Source organism: Megachile rotundata, chromosome 12, assembly GCF_050947335.1.
Source record: "Megachile rotundata isolate GNS110a chromosome 12, iyMegRotu1, whole genome shotgun sequence".
Lineage (NCBI taxonomy): Eukaryota > Metazoa > Arthropoda > Insecta > Hymenoptera > Megachilidae > Megachile > Megachile rotundata.
In genome coordinates, this window is record NC_134994.1 from 6,570,272 (window position 1) to 6,588,331 (window position 18,060).

The 18,060-nt window shown below is 34.2% G+C and overlaps 1 protein-coding gene across 1 annotated transcript in view; it reads left to right on the plus strand.

Moving 5' to 3' along the window:
* The first annotated feature begins 796 nt into the window (after positions 1 to 796).
* Positions 797 to 18,060, plus strand: part of RhoGAP102A (Rho GTPase activating protein at 102A) — a 61,678-nt gene continuing 44,414 nt past the window's right edge. Inside the window, exons 1-2 of the mRNA XM_076538428.1 lie at positions 797 to 4,058; positions 14,496 to 14,652. Of these exons, the coding sequence (XP_076394543.1) occupies positions 2,193 to 4,058; positions 14,496 to 14,652 (2,023 nt within the window). The 5' untranslated portion in view covers positions 797 to 2,192. The remainder of the gene's footprint in view (positions 4,059 to 14,495; positions 14,653 to 18,060) is intronic.

The window sequence follows — 18,060 nt, forward strand, 5'->3', positions numbered from 1 at the left end:
TTAATAATTCATCAAATTCACAACTGTAAATATAAAAAACGGGATCTTCTAAATTAAAAAATTTGAAGATTTAAATATGCAGCAGGTGAAATTTATGAGGTTACGAAAGAACCTGGGAATGTAAAAATTAACCAAAAGAATCTGATAATGCTTTGATGCAAAAATTGATGGAATTTAGTAACTGACTAAGGTATAAATCAATACCAAGGGAGTGGTACAAATCGTAGTACCCTTCCCGTTCTATCAGCGACTCAACAGTAACCTCTCGAAGCCACGTGCCTGATGTACCAAAAGAATCTGATTCAGAAATTGCTAAAAATATAAACTAAAGAAATGTAATAAAGAAATATAACTGAAAAATTTAATAACTAACTTATAAATTCATGCAAAGCACCAGGGGGCGGTAAAATTCGAACCGCTCCTGTTCCTCTGCCAGCGATGTTTAAGCAGCGATCCCGCGAAGACACGCGCCTCTAAACCGCCACTCTGACCTTTCTCCGTGGTTGCTCCACGCGCTACTTGCTAAAAAAAATATTTTCAACATCCTCGCATCGACGAAGAAGAAGAAGACCCATTCGACGTCGTGTCGTTCCGTTTCCAACATCCCTGAAACACGATCGTCGAACTGGGCCGAGAGGCTCTTACGAAAACACGCGCGTCGCGACGCGTCTCTCGGGCAGCGTTAAAAAGCGTCTCGCATCGCGTTAGTCGCTGTCGATCGTTATAAACAAATCGTCAAGGCGGGGACTATCGTACTATGAGATACGCGACGGCTGCACGCAGACGTGGCTCGCCAGAAAGCGGCGTCGGTATTTGGCAAACGATGACAGCGTCGTCGACACCACCTCCGGCTGGTCTGTGCTCCCAGGAACCCTAGACCGAAGTCTCTACGTCTTCCTCGGTCTGTTCCATCATCTTCTTCTTCGTCTTCTCTCTGGCCGTCGTCATCCTCTTCTTTCGCCCGAGCCCGATGGTACCTCTCGCTCCCCTTTTCTGTCTTTCGCATTCGCTGCTCTCTTCGCGTAAGAGAGGCACGGAGAGAAGAGAAGGGGCAAAGACGCTTTTAGACACGGAGCGTCCACGAGCGTCGCGACGCCTTGAGAAGCAGTAGTCGCGTACCTTAGGCAGCTTCCACCTTGCCGGCTCGGCTCGCGGCCGTACGTAACGTGATTCTTCTCGACGTCTGCTCGAAACATCCCCGCGATCGTGTTTCTTTCTCTCCACTTTCTCTCCACCATCCTCTTCTGGAGACAAGGTCACGTAGGACGAACTACGGGGACAAGGACGATCCAGTGGTTCTCGCGTCTCTTCGACTCCGCAACGTGCACCAGCCTCTTTCTGGGTCAACATTCGAAACATCCGAGCAAAGTTCGGATAAGAGCATCGTTGCCATGATGTAGAATGCGCGAGGATCATCCGGGAAGGAGAGAGCATGTCGCGGTGAGATCCAACGGGAGGTGTAGAAAAAGGACACAGTGGCCGGCTGAATTTCGCTGGGATCTGCAAAGTCTAAATTAATCTGGAGCCTCGTTGTTGTTGAAGTTTTGAACGCGGGCCTGCTGCTAGTCGGCGTAAAAAGAGCGTACGCGGAATAAAACTTTCGTACGAGGAATAAAAATAAGCGTGATACGGAGAACCGAGGGAGTCGGATCAGTTTCTGGTCCGGGGTGGTTACGTATCGCACTAGAAGAAACCGGTGATATACTCGAAACCAACAAGTGGTCACTCGACATTTTATATCAAAAACACTCGTAACACTCCTATCTAGGATAACACGGTCCTCGTATCCGTATTAGCGTGATTACGCTTTCTTCTAAGCACAACGTATCATTCCGTTCAGGTGAATATTCTTGCATCTTCGATTTTTCGATGAATTCGTTGACCTAAATTGTTCTCCCGACTACGTGCGTCGTACCGAAACTCTACAGTCATAGTTCGTCGTTATTAACAAAATATAGTTCCTCCAGAGTCGATAGTGTCAGTGCAGTGTCAAAGTTTGAATAGGATCCGAGTGTTTGATCGAGCAATAGCGTGTTTGAGTGTGGATGACATCGCGAGTGAATCTTCCGCAAGGTGTCCGGGAATGACATAAGTGGACGACTGTCCGAGTCGTCGATCGCCGATCGTGTTCACAGAGTAAAAACAATTGCACGAAAGTGGTTCGCGTGGCGAAGAAGGAGAAGGACGCGACGATGGCGGAGCGTCCTGGAAGTAGGAGACGTTCTCGTCGCGACAGCGTTGAAACGGGGGGGTCTATACGTGGCACGCCGCCTGCGTCGAAGGATCGAAGGACGAAACGATCGAGCAAACCGTCGAAAGAACGATGGTTGCTGACGAGAAAAACCTGGCGTTACATGGCGGACGCCGGGAGACGTTTGATCCCCGATGGAACGCACAATAGGCCAGAGGATATGCCAAAGATAGAGCAATACTTCCAGGAAGTATGTCAAAAGGAACCGAGGTTCCTGCTCTGGCGAAAGGCTTCCTATCCCGGTACCTTGGGTTTCCGGTCGCAGAGACGCCGGCGTCAAATCAAGGGCGGCAGCTGTCGAACTAAAGCCAGCTCCGCCGACGAAGCGGACGACATCAGAAATCCTCCTCAAGGTTTCGTCCTCCAAACCACTACGGCCGGCAAGTTCGACCTGGCCAAAGCTAAACGGGAATGGTTGCTGGCGTCCGAAGGTGGTAGCACACCTTCCAGCCCTGTGGAGCACAGAAAGTTCCAGCAGGAGGACGCCGAGACCAAAGCGCTGGCCGATATGTTACAGAAGTACCTGAACATGCAAAGTGACGTCGCTGGTACGACGAAATCGACCGGAAGGTCGGAGATCCCCGGTCAGTTCGAGGGGAAAGAACCCTTCGACTATAAGAGTCTAATAGACAAGCTTCAGCAACACCTAGATCTGATGGTTGCTCAGGCGAAACTTGAGGAGCTGTCGGTCCAACGAGCTTCCTCGGACAAGGACAAAGTTCCAAAGTCCATGCAACCGTACCAAGGGGACTACGTGCACAAATCGCTGATGGATACCATCAGTCGTTACTACAGCAAGTCCGCGACCAGGGAGCACGTGATCTCTGATATTCTGACCGACAGGAAGCTCCTGGAGAAGTTGTACTTCGATCTGAGGTGCACCAGGGGGTTCAGAGGACCACGTGCGACTGGTGCTTACACGTCGCCGTCTAATCGCTGGTGGACTCATCAGCGCACCAGAGTGCCGACCAAGGATTCCGAGGACTGGCTGTCGGTCAGAAGAGACCCCATCTCTCCGCCGCCCTTGATAGCCGTCCAGGAACCCAGTACCGATCGTGGCCCCATTGACGACGCTGTCCAAACGGACCCCGTGCCCCGCGAAGTCCTCGATGCTATTCTTCTAGAGAGAGAAAAGGAAGAGCCCAGGGAGATACCCGCGCAGAAACCCGGTGGTCGCAGGAGGAGCAGCGTGGACAACGACGACGTGTCACCCTCTGTCAGCGATACCATTAAGAGGTACCTCCGAATGGCCAGAAAGAAATCAATGGACGCTGACAAGGTGGACAGGTTCAAACGGGTGAACTACGATAGAAACCTGAGGAACATAAAGGCTAAAGGGGAGACCACGAAGCTGAGCGACGACGAGGGCAACAACAAGGGCTGTCAAACGGACGACAACTGGGTCGTTAATTACAGGGAGATGTCCTCCGCGGAGAATCCCTCCGAAAATCTGTCGGACGCCGACACGACCACGTCGCCACCCAGTAGAAACGCGAGCTCGAGGAGCAGCATCGATGCTGGCCTCGGATCCGAGGAACCACTAACACCCAAACACCATCATCAATCCTTCCTTTCCCATCTCCTGCACGGTTCCAACGCGCACAAGGATAAACCGCACTCGGCACCCGGTTCGCCGGCACTCACGTCATCGTCCACCAATTCCGCAGGTGGCACAGCGATGCAGAAGAGCAAATCCTCGAGCAGCGTGGTGCATCACGGCAGCCGATTGGTGGCCAAGAAGATATGGAAGTCCAGGAGCAAGAGCACCTCGAGGGCGTCCAATCAACCCTCCGTCTGGACACCTCAGGTGAGTTCCTTTTCATCGTTATTTAACGTGTTCTTATGGCCATGTGGTTTCATGTCACGTGTTTGCATTAGCTATCAAACTTGGGGTAGTTTAAACACATATTCTATATGGCTCCAATTGTTCAAGTTTGCTCAACGTTCCTTGCTCATAATAACTTCGCGTAATGCGATGTGAGATCTTGGCGACTAGCGTCAATTTGTTTAAACAATGAACACGAGTGTATCGAATAATACTGGACGTAAACAAAATGGCTCTTCTGTCATATGACTTAACATTTAGGTGCTCACATGTAGATCTTGCAAATCTTTGAAACAATCTTGAGATAATGTGAAAGTTGACGTATTTCGATTGCGTGTACGATAAAATTATAAGTCGAAAAGTTTTGACAACCACTGTGCATTTGGTGCATTTTATTTACGCATTGTAAACGAAGCGAAAACAAATATCACGTGCTATACATAGAGTTTTGCTTTGCCAAAACGCGTCTACGAATAATCTACTTAAACCACCTGTCACCGCATAGCTGAAAGTGTCCACCTCATTATAAGAAAGAAAACGAATTAATGATGTTGCTATTAACATCTGGTGTGAAAATAGAGCGTTACTATAAATAACAATACTCCGTTACCTTGCTTTCTTAATAGCACTTGTAAATTAATTTTACTCGCTATCAGAATGCGGACCATTTAAACGAGTTCAAATGTCTTCGACATTTTACCTCCGTTCACTTTCTTCCTAAACAAATTTTTTTACACGCATCCGCGATTCTTTTAGCAGAGAGTTTATAGGCTCATTTCGTTTTTTGTTTTCATATTTCGAAAATGTAGAAGTTCAAGCTTTTCTTTTCTTTTGATTATTTTACTTGGTATTTCGCGCTGGCGCCAGTTATTAGCGACGCCATGTTGGTTTTAACAATTCGTATATTTTTCCGCTGTCAGTGTTTGTAAATTTTAGCCTCTTTCGAAACTTTGCATTTATTTTGTTTCTTGTTTTAGTCATTTATATCCTATGCTGGAGAAACTAAACATGAACAAAATTGTAATTCAAACATTTCAATTTTTACGAAAATGCTCGACAGATGTTTCGCAAATTCATAAATCGTGTTGTTTTAAATTTTACTACTTGAAAATTGGACAGAACAGTGTTGTACATAATGGTTAATAATTTATGAGATATTTAGTATTAAATTTTTGATTAAATTTATTTTTCATTCATTCAACATGTACACATAACATGTACACACTACCCTATTGTAAATAATACAACAAAAATAATGAAGAAGAATGAAAAATAATATTAAAGATTCGAAGCATATGAAGTATAATACGTATACAAAAAAAAAAAAAATGAAAAAAAAATTTATTGAGGATTTGAACTTCACGACAGGGCAGAAACCTGCAAGTTGACCTTCGCACAGTTATCATACTAATGTCACAAGAAATTGAATCGAATTCAATATCTTCTCCATCGACGTTTCATAAAAATGATCAAATATGTCTCCTTATTTCCGTCCTAGTTTCAAAAGTTTGATCAAAATCGATCCACAGCGACGTCTCGCGAGTGTCCCCTAAATTTATCTGCCACTTTATTTACCGTTGCATGCCCTCTTTAGTGATCCCAGTTTCGACAGCTGGTCTATTTTTCTTCGCTGTCTCGTCGATCACATTGTTTAATATCCGCGTGTGACCGAGTATTCGTGAGGCGCGAAAGAGGAGGCAAGTGCAACAAGAAGAAGAAAAAGAAGGTCGACCTTGTGACAAGCGATCTCGTTAAGCGGTAAGCGCGATAACCAATTTAGGGCCTCGGAATTTTGCCGGCGCCGCCAGAAATAGTCAGCCAACGGTGGTGTGTATAAACTATACTTAACCCCTGCTACTACTACTACTATGTACTCTAACACCGATATCTATTGCTACTCGCGTGTGGCCACACTCGCGTTTATCCACAATGCGTTCGCTATTTCGGCGTCTATAGTGACTTTCACACTTGATGTCACTGGGGAGGAATTTTCATGGGGTTCTTCTGGGTGAACTGTGCGTATCTGTGCGATGGAGGTGGCATGAAGGTGACATGTTGGTGGCAACAATGGAGATACGTGACATTAGTGGAATGGTGAAGTGTGAGTGACGTCGGATGTGAAGGGTGCAATAGGGTGTGTTTATAGTGTACAAGAATCTTTACTGCATGCTATTCACATTAATATTTGGACGTTACTGTATAGTTACTCACATTAATATTCAGATGTTGCTGTATAGTTAACAAGATTAATATCTGGACGTTGCTGTATAGTTATCAAGATTAATATTCGGACGTTGCTGTATAGTTATCAAGATTAATATCTGGACGTTGCTGTATAGTTATTCACATTAATATCTGGATATTGCTGTATAGTTATTCACATTAATATCTGCACGTAACTCTGGACGTTGCTGTATAGTTATCAAGAGTAATATCTGGACGTTGCTGTATAGTTATTCACATTAATATCTGGACGTTGCTGTATAGCTATCAAGATTAATATCTGGACGTTACTGTATAGTTATCAAGATTAATATCTGGACGTTGCTGTATAGTTATCAAGATTAATATTCGGACGTTGCTGTATAGTTATCAAGATTAATATCTGGACGTTGCTCTGGACGTTGCTGTATAGTTATTCACATTAATATCTGGACGTTGCTGTATAGTTATCGATATTAATATTCGGAGGTTGCTGTATAGTTTTTCGCATTAATATCCAGACGTTGCTGTATAGTCGTTTACATTAATGTCCAGACGTTGCTGTATAGTCGTTCACATTAATATCCAGACGTTGCTGTATAGTTCTTTGCATTAATATCCAGACGTTGCTGTACAGTCGTTCACATTAAAATCCAAACATTGCTGTATAGTCGTTCACATTAAAATCCAAACGTTGCTGTATAGTTATTGACATTAATATCGAGACGTTGCTGTATAGTCGTTCACATTAATATCCAGACGTTACTGTATAGTTATTGACATTAATATCCAGGCATTGCTGTATAGTTACTCACATCAATATTCGGACGTTATTGTATAGCTACTCACATTAACCTCTTCCAGTACTTTGACGAGTCTGACTCGTGACGCACTTACTACTCAAATATAACAAACCTTACTCAAATTTTGAATACTCTTTAATTATAAATTTAGGTCCAACTATAAGTTGCAATATCAAGAATCCCCGAATATAAAATAGTTACAACATTTTAATTTTCTGTGTTCGATTTAATGTTATAGCCTTGAATAGTTAGTCCGGACTAAAGTTTCTGATAAATAAATGGCACGGAAGGGGTTAATATTCGGACGTTGTTGTATAGTTACTCACATTAATCTTCACGTATTTCAGTACTTCCGTGTAATTTTACAGCTATATTCATATTTTAAGGAAAGTCTATTAGCTATGGAAACGATTTATCATACTGCTTATTTTGCAAATACGTGACTCATCTTCTGTAGAGTGACATATGAACAACTTTTCTAGTATTTAGGCTATGACATTTCTACGTCGCGTTAATGGTCGGACATTTCGTTGAAGATGATTTTCGGAAAAAAGACAAGTTTTATTTGTATAGAAAAAAACAAGTAATATTTTGTTATAAACCCTTTTTGGAGAATCTCATATATTGGGTATATAAAAAGTAATTTTTGTTAAATATTCTACTTTCAGTTTCGTTGGAATTTATTATTTTTCTAATTTTTTGGTCTTATTCATCTTTGTGTGAAATGTCAGGGTTGCGGAGGTGGTTAGGTTAGGTTGTGAAACTTTTGTACAATTACAACAAATATTTCTGTATTACTCTCTATGTTTTGAATCATTCTAACAAAATTTGAAGGCACTTTTCCCATACTAGTTGTACATTTCTGTAATTTTTTTCAAAAGGTCCAAATATTCTTGTATAAAATATCGTCTACAGTAATTCATCAACGTCCTCACCGGAAATGCATCCCCAATTTCCTCCTCTATGTCTTAAAGTCTACGTCTTCATTTACTCTTCGTCGTATTATACTTTTCTTATCGGAACCAAACTTACAATATTTACTCTCGTCAGCGAAAATAATATTCTTTAATCTTGAGACTTTTCAACAAATTCCCTGACAAAAATCAATGTCTTTTCCGATTTATGTTATTAATCGGTTTTTTTCTTGCTATTCGATCATTATTAGTATTGTTTCTCATTATGTGCACAGTTTCAATACTAATCTTCTCTCCATTTTGATAATAAACTTCTCAATGCACAGCTTCAATACTGATTTCCTTTCATGATAAACCTCTCAAGCTAATTGCAAAGCAACAGAGATTGTTTTAAACTCTTCATTAATTTTCTTTCTTTTCTGCTACTCAAGGTTCAATCTCTTAATGACGTTTACTGTAGTCCTCTTCGTTACTAATAGCTCGAGTTCTACGTTTCATTTCTCATTTCTCGATAAGTTCTACGTCTTCACGATAAATTACAAATTATCTCTTATCAGATACTCCTCCCTTTTCGGTTCATGCTTTGAGATACAAGATTATACTGAAGCAGAATATTACATTTCGTTTGCTTATCGTTATAAAATAAACCTATCTCGCAGTTAAAATGGCTGCCAAGTTCTAGTTTGTAGTACCTATAATGTCCTAACGTACAATAAATGGTTTCTGTAAAATAAGTAGTATAATATCATAGTAAGAAGAAATTATTGGCTTATAGTAAGACAAGATTATAGTGAGAAGAAGTTAATTGTACAAATCAATTGATTTACAATGAATAATTTCTGTAAAATAAGTAATACAATGTCGTAGTAAAAAGAAGTTATTGACTTGTAGTAAGAAAAAGTCATAGTGAAAAAAATGTAAATATAATTCTAACCTACAATGAATGGTTTCTGTAAAATAAGTAATACAATGCGACAGTAAGAAGAAATTATTGACTTATAACAAGAGAAAATTATAGTGAAAAGAAAGTAAATATAGTTCTAACCTATAATGAATGCCTTCTGTAAAATAAGAAATAGAATATCATAGCAAGAAGAAATTATTGACTTGTAGTAAGAAAAAATTATAGTGAAAAGAAACTAAATACAATTATTGACTTATAACAAGAGAAAATTATAGCAAAAAGAAATTAAATATAGTCCTAACCTATAATGAATGGTTTCTGTAAAATAAGAAATAGAATATTATAGCAAGAAGAAATTATTGACTTGTAGTAAGAAAAAATTATAGTGAAAAGAAACTAAATACAATTATTGACTTATAACAAGAGAAAATTATAGTGAAAAGAAATTAAATATAGTCCTAACCTATAATGAATGGTTTCTGTAAAATAAGAAATAGAATATTATAGCAAGAAGAAATTATTGACTTGTAGTAAGAAAAAATTATAGTGAAAAGAAACTAAATATAGTCCTAACCTATAATGAATGGCTTCTGTAAAATAAGAAATAGAATATCATAGCAAGAAGAAATTATTGACTTGTAGTAAGAAAAAATTATAGTGAAAAGAAACTAAATACAATTATTGACTTATAACAAGAGAAAATTATAGTGAAAAGAAACTAAATATAGTCCTAACCTATAATGAATGGTTTCTATAAAATCATTAATATAATATTATAGTAAGAAGAAATTATTGACTTATAGTAAGAAAAAATTATAGTGAAAATAAGCTAAATATTGTCCTAACCTACAATGAATGATTTCCGTAAAATAAGTAATGTATCTAAACCAACACCTTACACAAAATGACAAACGCAGTAATAGCACTATGTACGAATATTAATGTGAGTAATTGTACTGTATAAAATATTTTGTATCACTACAATATTGTTTCCGATACTCCATCTTTCAAATACGTATGTATTGTATGTATAGAAACATCGAAATAGTCACAGAAAAGTCGAACCAGTGAAAGTTTGTCACCTTGGCCCTCAGGGATTAGAGAGTCGCTGTTGATTGCACCACTTCGTCACTCGGTTTGCTACTCCGCGACAGAATGATGGAAAAATTTAAAAATATCACCTCCTCTTGTCGAGAGAAACACCGGCTACGCTTTCCGATCGGAAATAAACGGATTCGACGTTCGCGATTCATTATGCCATTCGTTATACGGGATTTGAGAAACGACGGGAGGCGAGGATTTATGTTGTTAGCGAGATTTGAATGGAGTTAGATTTAGACGGAGTCTTTCGTTTGAGAAAGTGATTTTCTAATATTTTTATAGCTTGATATGGTGGTACAGTGAATGTTAGTTTGAATATTGGTGCAGTTGAGATAAATGAGAAAGTGGAGAAAAGAAATGATAAAGATTTTTGTTTAGAAGTGATTATTTTAGCCGATTGCTATGGTCTTTAAATTTTGATATTCTTCAAATTACTATATTTTACGAATTTTGGTATTCTTCAAATTTTTGTATTTTTCTAATTGCTATATTCTTCAAATATCGGTATTCTTCAAATTGCTATATTCTTCAAATTTCGGTATTCGTTAAATTGCAATATACTTCAAATTTTGGTATTCTTCAAATTGCTATATTCTTCAAATTTCGGTATTCTTCAAACTTTGGTATTCTTCAAATTTCGGTATTCTTCAAATTGCTATAGTCTTCAAATTTCGGTATCCTTCAAATTACTATATTCTTCAAATTTCGGTATTCTTCAAATTTTTGTATTCTTCAAATTGCTATATTCTTCAAACTTCGATATTCTTCAAATTGTTATATTGTTCAAATTGCTATATTCTTCAAATTACTATATTCTTCAAATTGCTATATTCTTCAAATTGTTATATTCTTCAAATTGCTATATTCTTCAAATCGCTATATTTTTTCAATTGCTATATGTTCAAATTGCCATATTCTTCAAATTGCTATATTCTTCAAATTGCTATATTCTTTAAATTTTCATATTCTTCAAATCGCTATATTCTTCAAACTTCGATATTCTTCAAAGTGCTATATTTTTCAAATTGTTATATTCTTCAAATTGTTATATTCTTCAAATTACTATATTCTTCAAATCGCTATATTCTTTCAATTGCTATATTAGTCAAATTGTTAAATTCTTCACATTTCTATACTTAGTGGACAATATAATTTAAAATTCTGTATTTATAAATTTTTATTACTTTCAAACATCTATATTTCTCATATTTTGTTCTCTAACTTCTATAATTCCAAATGTTTTCATTCCCAAATTTTTGGACTTTGAACTTCTTTAAATTGCTATGTTTAGAAGGCTCTATATTTTCAAATTTTGTATTCACACATTTTTATAACATTTAAACATCTATATTCTATATATTGTATATTTTCATTTTCTACATCTATTTATATTTTTAATATATTTATCATCCAAATTCTTGCATTCCTGAAGTCTCCATATTTCTAAAAACATATTTTTCCAAATCTTTGCATATAAAATTTCTGTATTCTCAAATATTCTGTAATTTCCCCTATTTCTCCATTTAAAAGGTTTTAATTTTTATTTTTCTACAAGTATTATTTTCAATTTATATCGTCTTTAAAATTCTAGCCCTTAAAAGGTTAAGAAGTACCATAAAATTGCCTATTTGCATTTGTTTAGATTTTCATTTTCACACAATTTTGCATGAATTCTTAGAGTTCAATCAATTTTTCCATCATCACGCAATTTCCAATTACCACTTCATTTTAGAATCGATTTTTAATTACCTTGCATACATTGATGGCCATTCGATCTCACCATACTAATTGACCGGTTAAAAGAGAATTACGTTATCGCGAGGAAATTTAAAACCTCTGCATTAATTCTTTCATAATGCAATTTTCTACTCGTATTTCATAAAATCACATTTCTTTTTTTTGTATTCACGATTACAGTTAATAATTGTAACTATTGGAAATTGATTATAATTAATTAAAATTTTTATTTAATTTTGAAGATATTTTATTCATTAATTGACCTAAAATATTAGTTTAAAACAAATCAATAATATGTGCATATCACTTAAATGTCGCAAACATTTAAGAACAAATTAAAAATAAATTTAAATAATATTTAAAAATAATTATTATTAAAGTATTAGTTTGATATATTATTTTTGAAATATCAGTTTGATCCAACGATATGTGAACATCACTTAAATGACGCAAACATTTTAAAACAAATTAAAAATAAATTTAAATAATATTTAAAAATAATTATTATTAAAGTATTAGTTTGATATATTATTTTGTTTGATTATTTTTGAAATATCAGTTTGAACCAACGATATGTGCATATCACTTAAATGTCGCAAACGCTTAAAAATAAATTAAAAATAATTTTAAATAATATTTAAAAATAATTATTATTAAAGTTTTAGTTTGATATATTATTTTTAAAGTATTGGTTTAAAATATTTGTTTGAATCAACAATATGTGTATATCACTTAAACGTGGCAAAATTTAAAAAATATTAAAATAAGAAAATATATAAAAGAATGTAAACTATAACATTTTTAATTTCGTTTCATGGTCCACTCACAAATAATCGGATTCACATCGTTACAACATTAATTTATTTCTTATACCGTTTGTTAATTTTTAATTTTGGAACTTTGTTCACTTCGACCGGTAACAATTGTTCCAAAGACCTGTGTACGCGTTAATACTAATAAAAAGAGAGTATATTACTTTTCCATGAATGTCGTCTAACAGTTCCATAGGACAACGTAGTTGTACGAACTCAGAATTAAATCTGACGCAAAGCATAAATGAGTATCTTTCCCATGGCTTTAATTAAAAGTACTCTTTTTGTTTTCCTTTCGCGCCAGTAGAACGTTGGTATCGTTCGTTGTCTTAAATTAAAAAAGGAGCTACTGATGCAAGAAAGTTATTAAAACTTATACTTCTTCGTTGTGTAGCAGGAATTTACAAAGATTTTAATTAAAAAAAATTGAAAACGTACGTATATAAAGATTTCAATAATTTTTGCAGAATTGTTTTAATATCCTTTGTGTATTCGTTCTTTTGAATTTCATTTTAATTACTAGATATCATTTGCGTGAGGTATTAAACGCGAGAAGGTTCGAGATAATTACTTTGCATTTAATAGAGCTGATTCATTTGTAATAACAGGATTCAACAAGTTGGGAACATTATTTATTAATAAACAAGTAATGATGAAATAAAGTGGTGATAAGTTCATAATTGACATGCGAAGATTTTGAAATATTTTCTTTTTAAGTAATAAATGAATAATGAACGATATCAAAATAATCAAAGATTTGTAACAAATTTATTTACAAATGTTTTTATTAATTATTAAGTGCTACATATATTTCTGCATTTAGATTATATTTCTTTGTAAAACGTATAAGTGGTAGATAAAGCAAGACTGTTTTCTTAAATTGAAAGTTGCGATTTAATTCTTTGAACTCATTTTCTAAATGTCTTCTACATATTCTGATATGATATATTTTCTATATATACAGATTGTCTCGCAACTAGTGTAGGTCCTTGAAATAGGGGGTAATTGACACGATTCTGAATAAGATTTCCCTTTGCAAAAATGGGGTTTGAAGCTTCGTTTTTGAATTATTAAGGAAAAACACGAACCAATCAGAGCGCGAGGATCACGCGCGTCAGCCACTACGCTCGAAGCTGTCGCTCTCGCGTCTGCGCATGCGTAATCCTCGCGCTCTGATTGGTCCGTGTTGTAGAATTTGTACATTTGGTAATTTAGAAATCCAAAAATTAAAAATTGAAAGATGTGTACTTTTAAAGCTTAAAAAATGTAAAAAACTTGAAAATTTAGGAATCAAGATATTTAAAACATTAACGTCAATGTGTCACGGTACTATCGCGCTTGTTCACGACCACAGTCCCTCACGCTCAAACCCATCACTACCTTGTTCGTTGGTGTTTTTCGTTAGTAACTCAAAAACGAAGATTCAAATTCTGTTTTTGCAAAGGGAAATCTTGTTCAGAATCACGTCAGCTACCTCCCATTTCAGGGACCTACACTAGTTGTGAGACACACTGCATAAAATGATATAATACAAAATATTCTGCATTTTTAATACAATACAATACATTCTATATATTTAATATAAGATAGTATATTTTATATATTTAATATGACATAATAATGTCTTTTGGATACACTAATATCGTAAATATATCATAATAATTTACATTTCTTTCAATGAAAAAATCATCAACAATATTAATATCTGTATTTCTTTTAGCTGTTGTATTTAGTTTTTGCTATCATTACAAATATCTTTTACAGGATGTTAAAATATGTTAAATGCATAATGTTAATTATACAAGTTTGACTCTGTAGAATAGATACATTTAAAACAAGTTGATATATGTAATTTGTTTTCAATTATAAAAGAAACTTATTAAATGAAACTTGGTGACCGAAAACCTTCAGAGGAAAACTTTCAGAATATTTTCTTTGAATTGCAGGGAAAATGCACGTGGGCGGGCACTGGAGGACGACGTGTTACCTTGCAGGATACTCCTTTAAGGTCACTGTCAGAGATAGAGAGGAAGGTCCTTTGCAAGGTCGCTGTCGCGAAACTTCAGGCCCTTAACTTAGGTGTTCATATCAGGCCACCAAGTGGTAAGTCATCCATCAATTTTTGACATCTATACGTTACTTCAGATCTAATATAAAAGAAAACAAACCTACGCAAAATATGAACCAAAAATATTTAATAATATTTTTACATATGTAATTTCATTTAAAAAAAAACTTCATTTAGAAAAAATTAACAAAAATTTCATTCAAATTTGAATAACAAGTTTTGAAGTATTTTTATTAAAATTTATTCATGATACATGTATACACTTAAGAAGTATAAATACAAAAATAAATAAGAATAAATACAATTTTTAACGAATGTTGAATGAACAAATCTAGTTTACTTATCTGGTTTATTGTAATTTATTAAAGTATGTTATTAGTCACTCATTATAAAAGGTCATTATTGAGGTAGCAATATATAATTTGATGTAATTCGTTGATGATAAAAACAGCACATAAGTAATAATATTTATTATAAATTACAAACATAAAAATATTTTAATGATATTATTAATTACATCCTCTGATTTATAATACTTGCTGAAGAATTGCAATATTCACCAACAACTCGTAGTCTTTTATCACTGTCACAAATATTTGTTACAAATATTTGGAAAGCATTAAAATTTGATGTTATTAACAATGAAGTTGTTTCCTTCAGTACCACTATTTTAGAAACGTCCTGTATATTTCTTTACGATATCGTTTACATTAAAACCCTGCACTATAATTTCAATAATATTAAATAATGGTAATAATAAAATAATAAAATAGTAAAATAGTAAAATAGTAAAATAGTAAAATAGTAAAATAGTAAAATAGTAAAGTAGTAAAATAGTAAAATAGTAAAATAGTAAAATAATAAAATAATAAAATAATAATAAACTAATAATAATTTCTAATAATAATTTATACTTATGAAGCACATGCATGTCATGTGTGATTAACTTTCCTCATATGTTTCATACTTCACAATTTACATTCTAAATTTAATTGTAATTTGCATGGTTCAGATTGTAGCTTCCTAAACAAACACAATAACATTTTTTATTTCTTCTAATATACTAACAGCCATACGTAGATACAATAACACATGCATAAATTACAACGCAAAGGATTAATAGGCAAACCACCTCAAGTGTTTCCCACAGATTTTAACATTTGCATATTGAGGTTATGTTATTAATCCTTACTGAATCAACGTACCGAAAGCTGTGTAATTACTTGAACCACCGGAAGTGTTATTTCAGCAAACTGCAGGCAGTAAAAACTGAGGTTGAATTATGTGAACTGAGTTGAAAGCTGAATTCAAAGCGTGTTACAAAATTCAGACAAAATTTATGGTTTTGGTATGAAAATTTTTCGTTGAGGTAAATAGTTGTATGAGAAATTTAAGGGTGTACATTTGGGAATGTAGAAATGTTTGCAGAAAATGTTTGGATATGGAGATGTTTGCGAATATGGAAATTTGGACGTGTAGATATTTGAGAATGTAGAAATTAGAATATGTAGACAATTTGGGAATGTAGAAATTAGAATATGTAGACAATTTTGGAATGTAAAAATTAGAATATGTAGACATTTGAGAATATAAAAATTAGAATATGTAGACATTTGGGAATGTAGAAATTTAGATATGTAGACATATAAGTTAGGTATATAGAAATTTGAAGAAACAAAGATACAATAATAGACATTTAGAAATATAGAAAAGAGACACTATGGAGATTTAGGGAATGTAGATATTTGGAGATGGAGAAATTTGAAAGTATGGAGATTTCAAACAATATAGAGACTTAGGGAATGTATGTAGAAACTGAGAAATATTTAGATTTAGGAAATGTATGTACAAAATGGAGAATACAGAAATTTGGGAACATAGAAAATTGAGAATATGGAGCACTAGATACTGTAGAGATTTGGGGAATATAGAAGTTTGAGACTATAGAGATTTAGTGAATGTAAAAATTTAAGAATGAGGAACTCCAATACTACAGAGATTTGGAGAATACAGAAGTTTGAGACTGTAGAGATTTAGGGAATGTAGAAATTGGAGAATACAAAATTTGGGAATATAGAAATTTGAGAATATGGAACTCTGATACTACTGAGATTTTGGGAGTATACAGTTTTAGGAAATTTAGAAATTGGGGTATATCGAAATTTGGTGATATGGAAATTTGGAGATATGATTTTGGATACATAGAAATTGGAGAATATAGAAATTAGAATTCGTAGAAATTGGCGAATAGAGAAATTTAAGTATATAGAAATTCGAGAGCATGGAGTTCTGCAAATGTAGAGATTTAGGAAATGTAGAAATTGAGAAATATAGAAATTTGGAGACATATGAATTTGAAGATGTAGAAATGTGAAGTAGATATTTAGAAATATAGAAATGAGTCATTATAGAGATATAGGAAATGTAAAAATCTGAGGATATGTAACTCCGAAATTATAGAATATTTGGGTAATGTAGAAATTGGGAAATATAGAGGTTTGGGTTATATAAAAATTGAAGAGTATAGAAATCATATAGAGATTATATAGAGATCATATAGAGATCATAGAGAAATTATAGAACATAGAGATTTGGTGAATGCAGAAATTTGAAAAAATAAAAATTTGAAGTCACAAAGCTCTAAAAAATATAAAAATTAAAAAATACAAAATCTTCAAATTATAGATCCATAAGATACAAATAATTTGTAAATATATTATACTTCACCAATACTATTACTGAAATTGCTTTTTGAACATAAATTATTTTCGAACAATTTCTCTGAACTTTCTAAAGATTCTACCTGCCAGGTACAAGAATATTATACGTACATTTCCATTGTTAAATTAAAAATGTCGGAATAAACTACGTATCTCGTGGTAGAATAAAAACAGAGAAACATTTTAAACAATGTACTCTTTATTTTCCGCCGAGAAAGTAAGTATCTTATCTCGATGTTGACGTTGGAATCTCATCTTAGATGTCTTAAATGATGATTGACGTGTTTACGAGTGCAAAGTGTAACTTTAACATCGTAATATCCTCCTTTCTGAAGAATCACGTACTTATGCACTTCGTATTCACATGTTTGCCAACATTGAAATACGTACATGTACATTTAAATTCCTAATTTGACGATCGATATTGTTTATATTATTTATTATGTGTGTAATTATTGTTTTAGGAGGTATTTTTTACAATACAGATTTTTATTTTACATCTTAATTTCACACTTCACATTTCACATTTCACATTTCACATTTTAGATTTTAATTTTTCTTTTTAGTTTTAAATTTAAATTTTACATTTTACTTTTTCATTTCAATTTTACAGTTTAATTTTACTTTTTAATTGTAGATTTTAATTTTACATTTTACTTTTCCATTTTAGTTTTACATTTCAATTTTATATTTTAATTTTACATTTTACTTTTTCATTTCAAT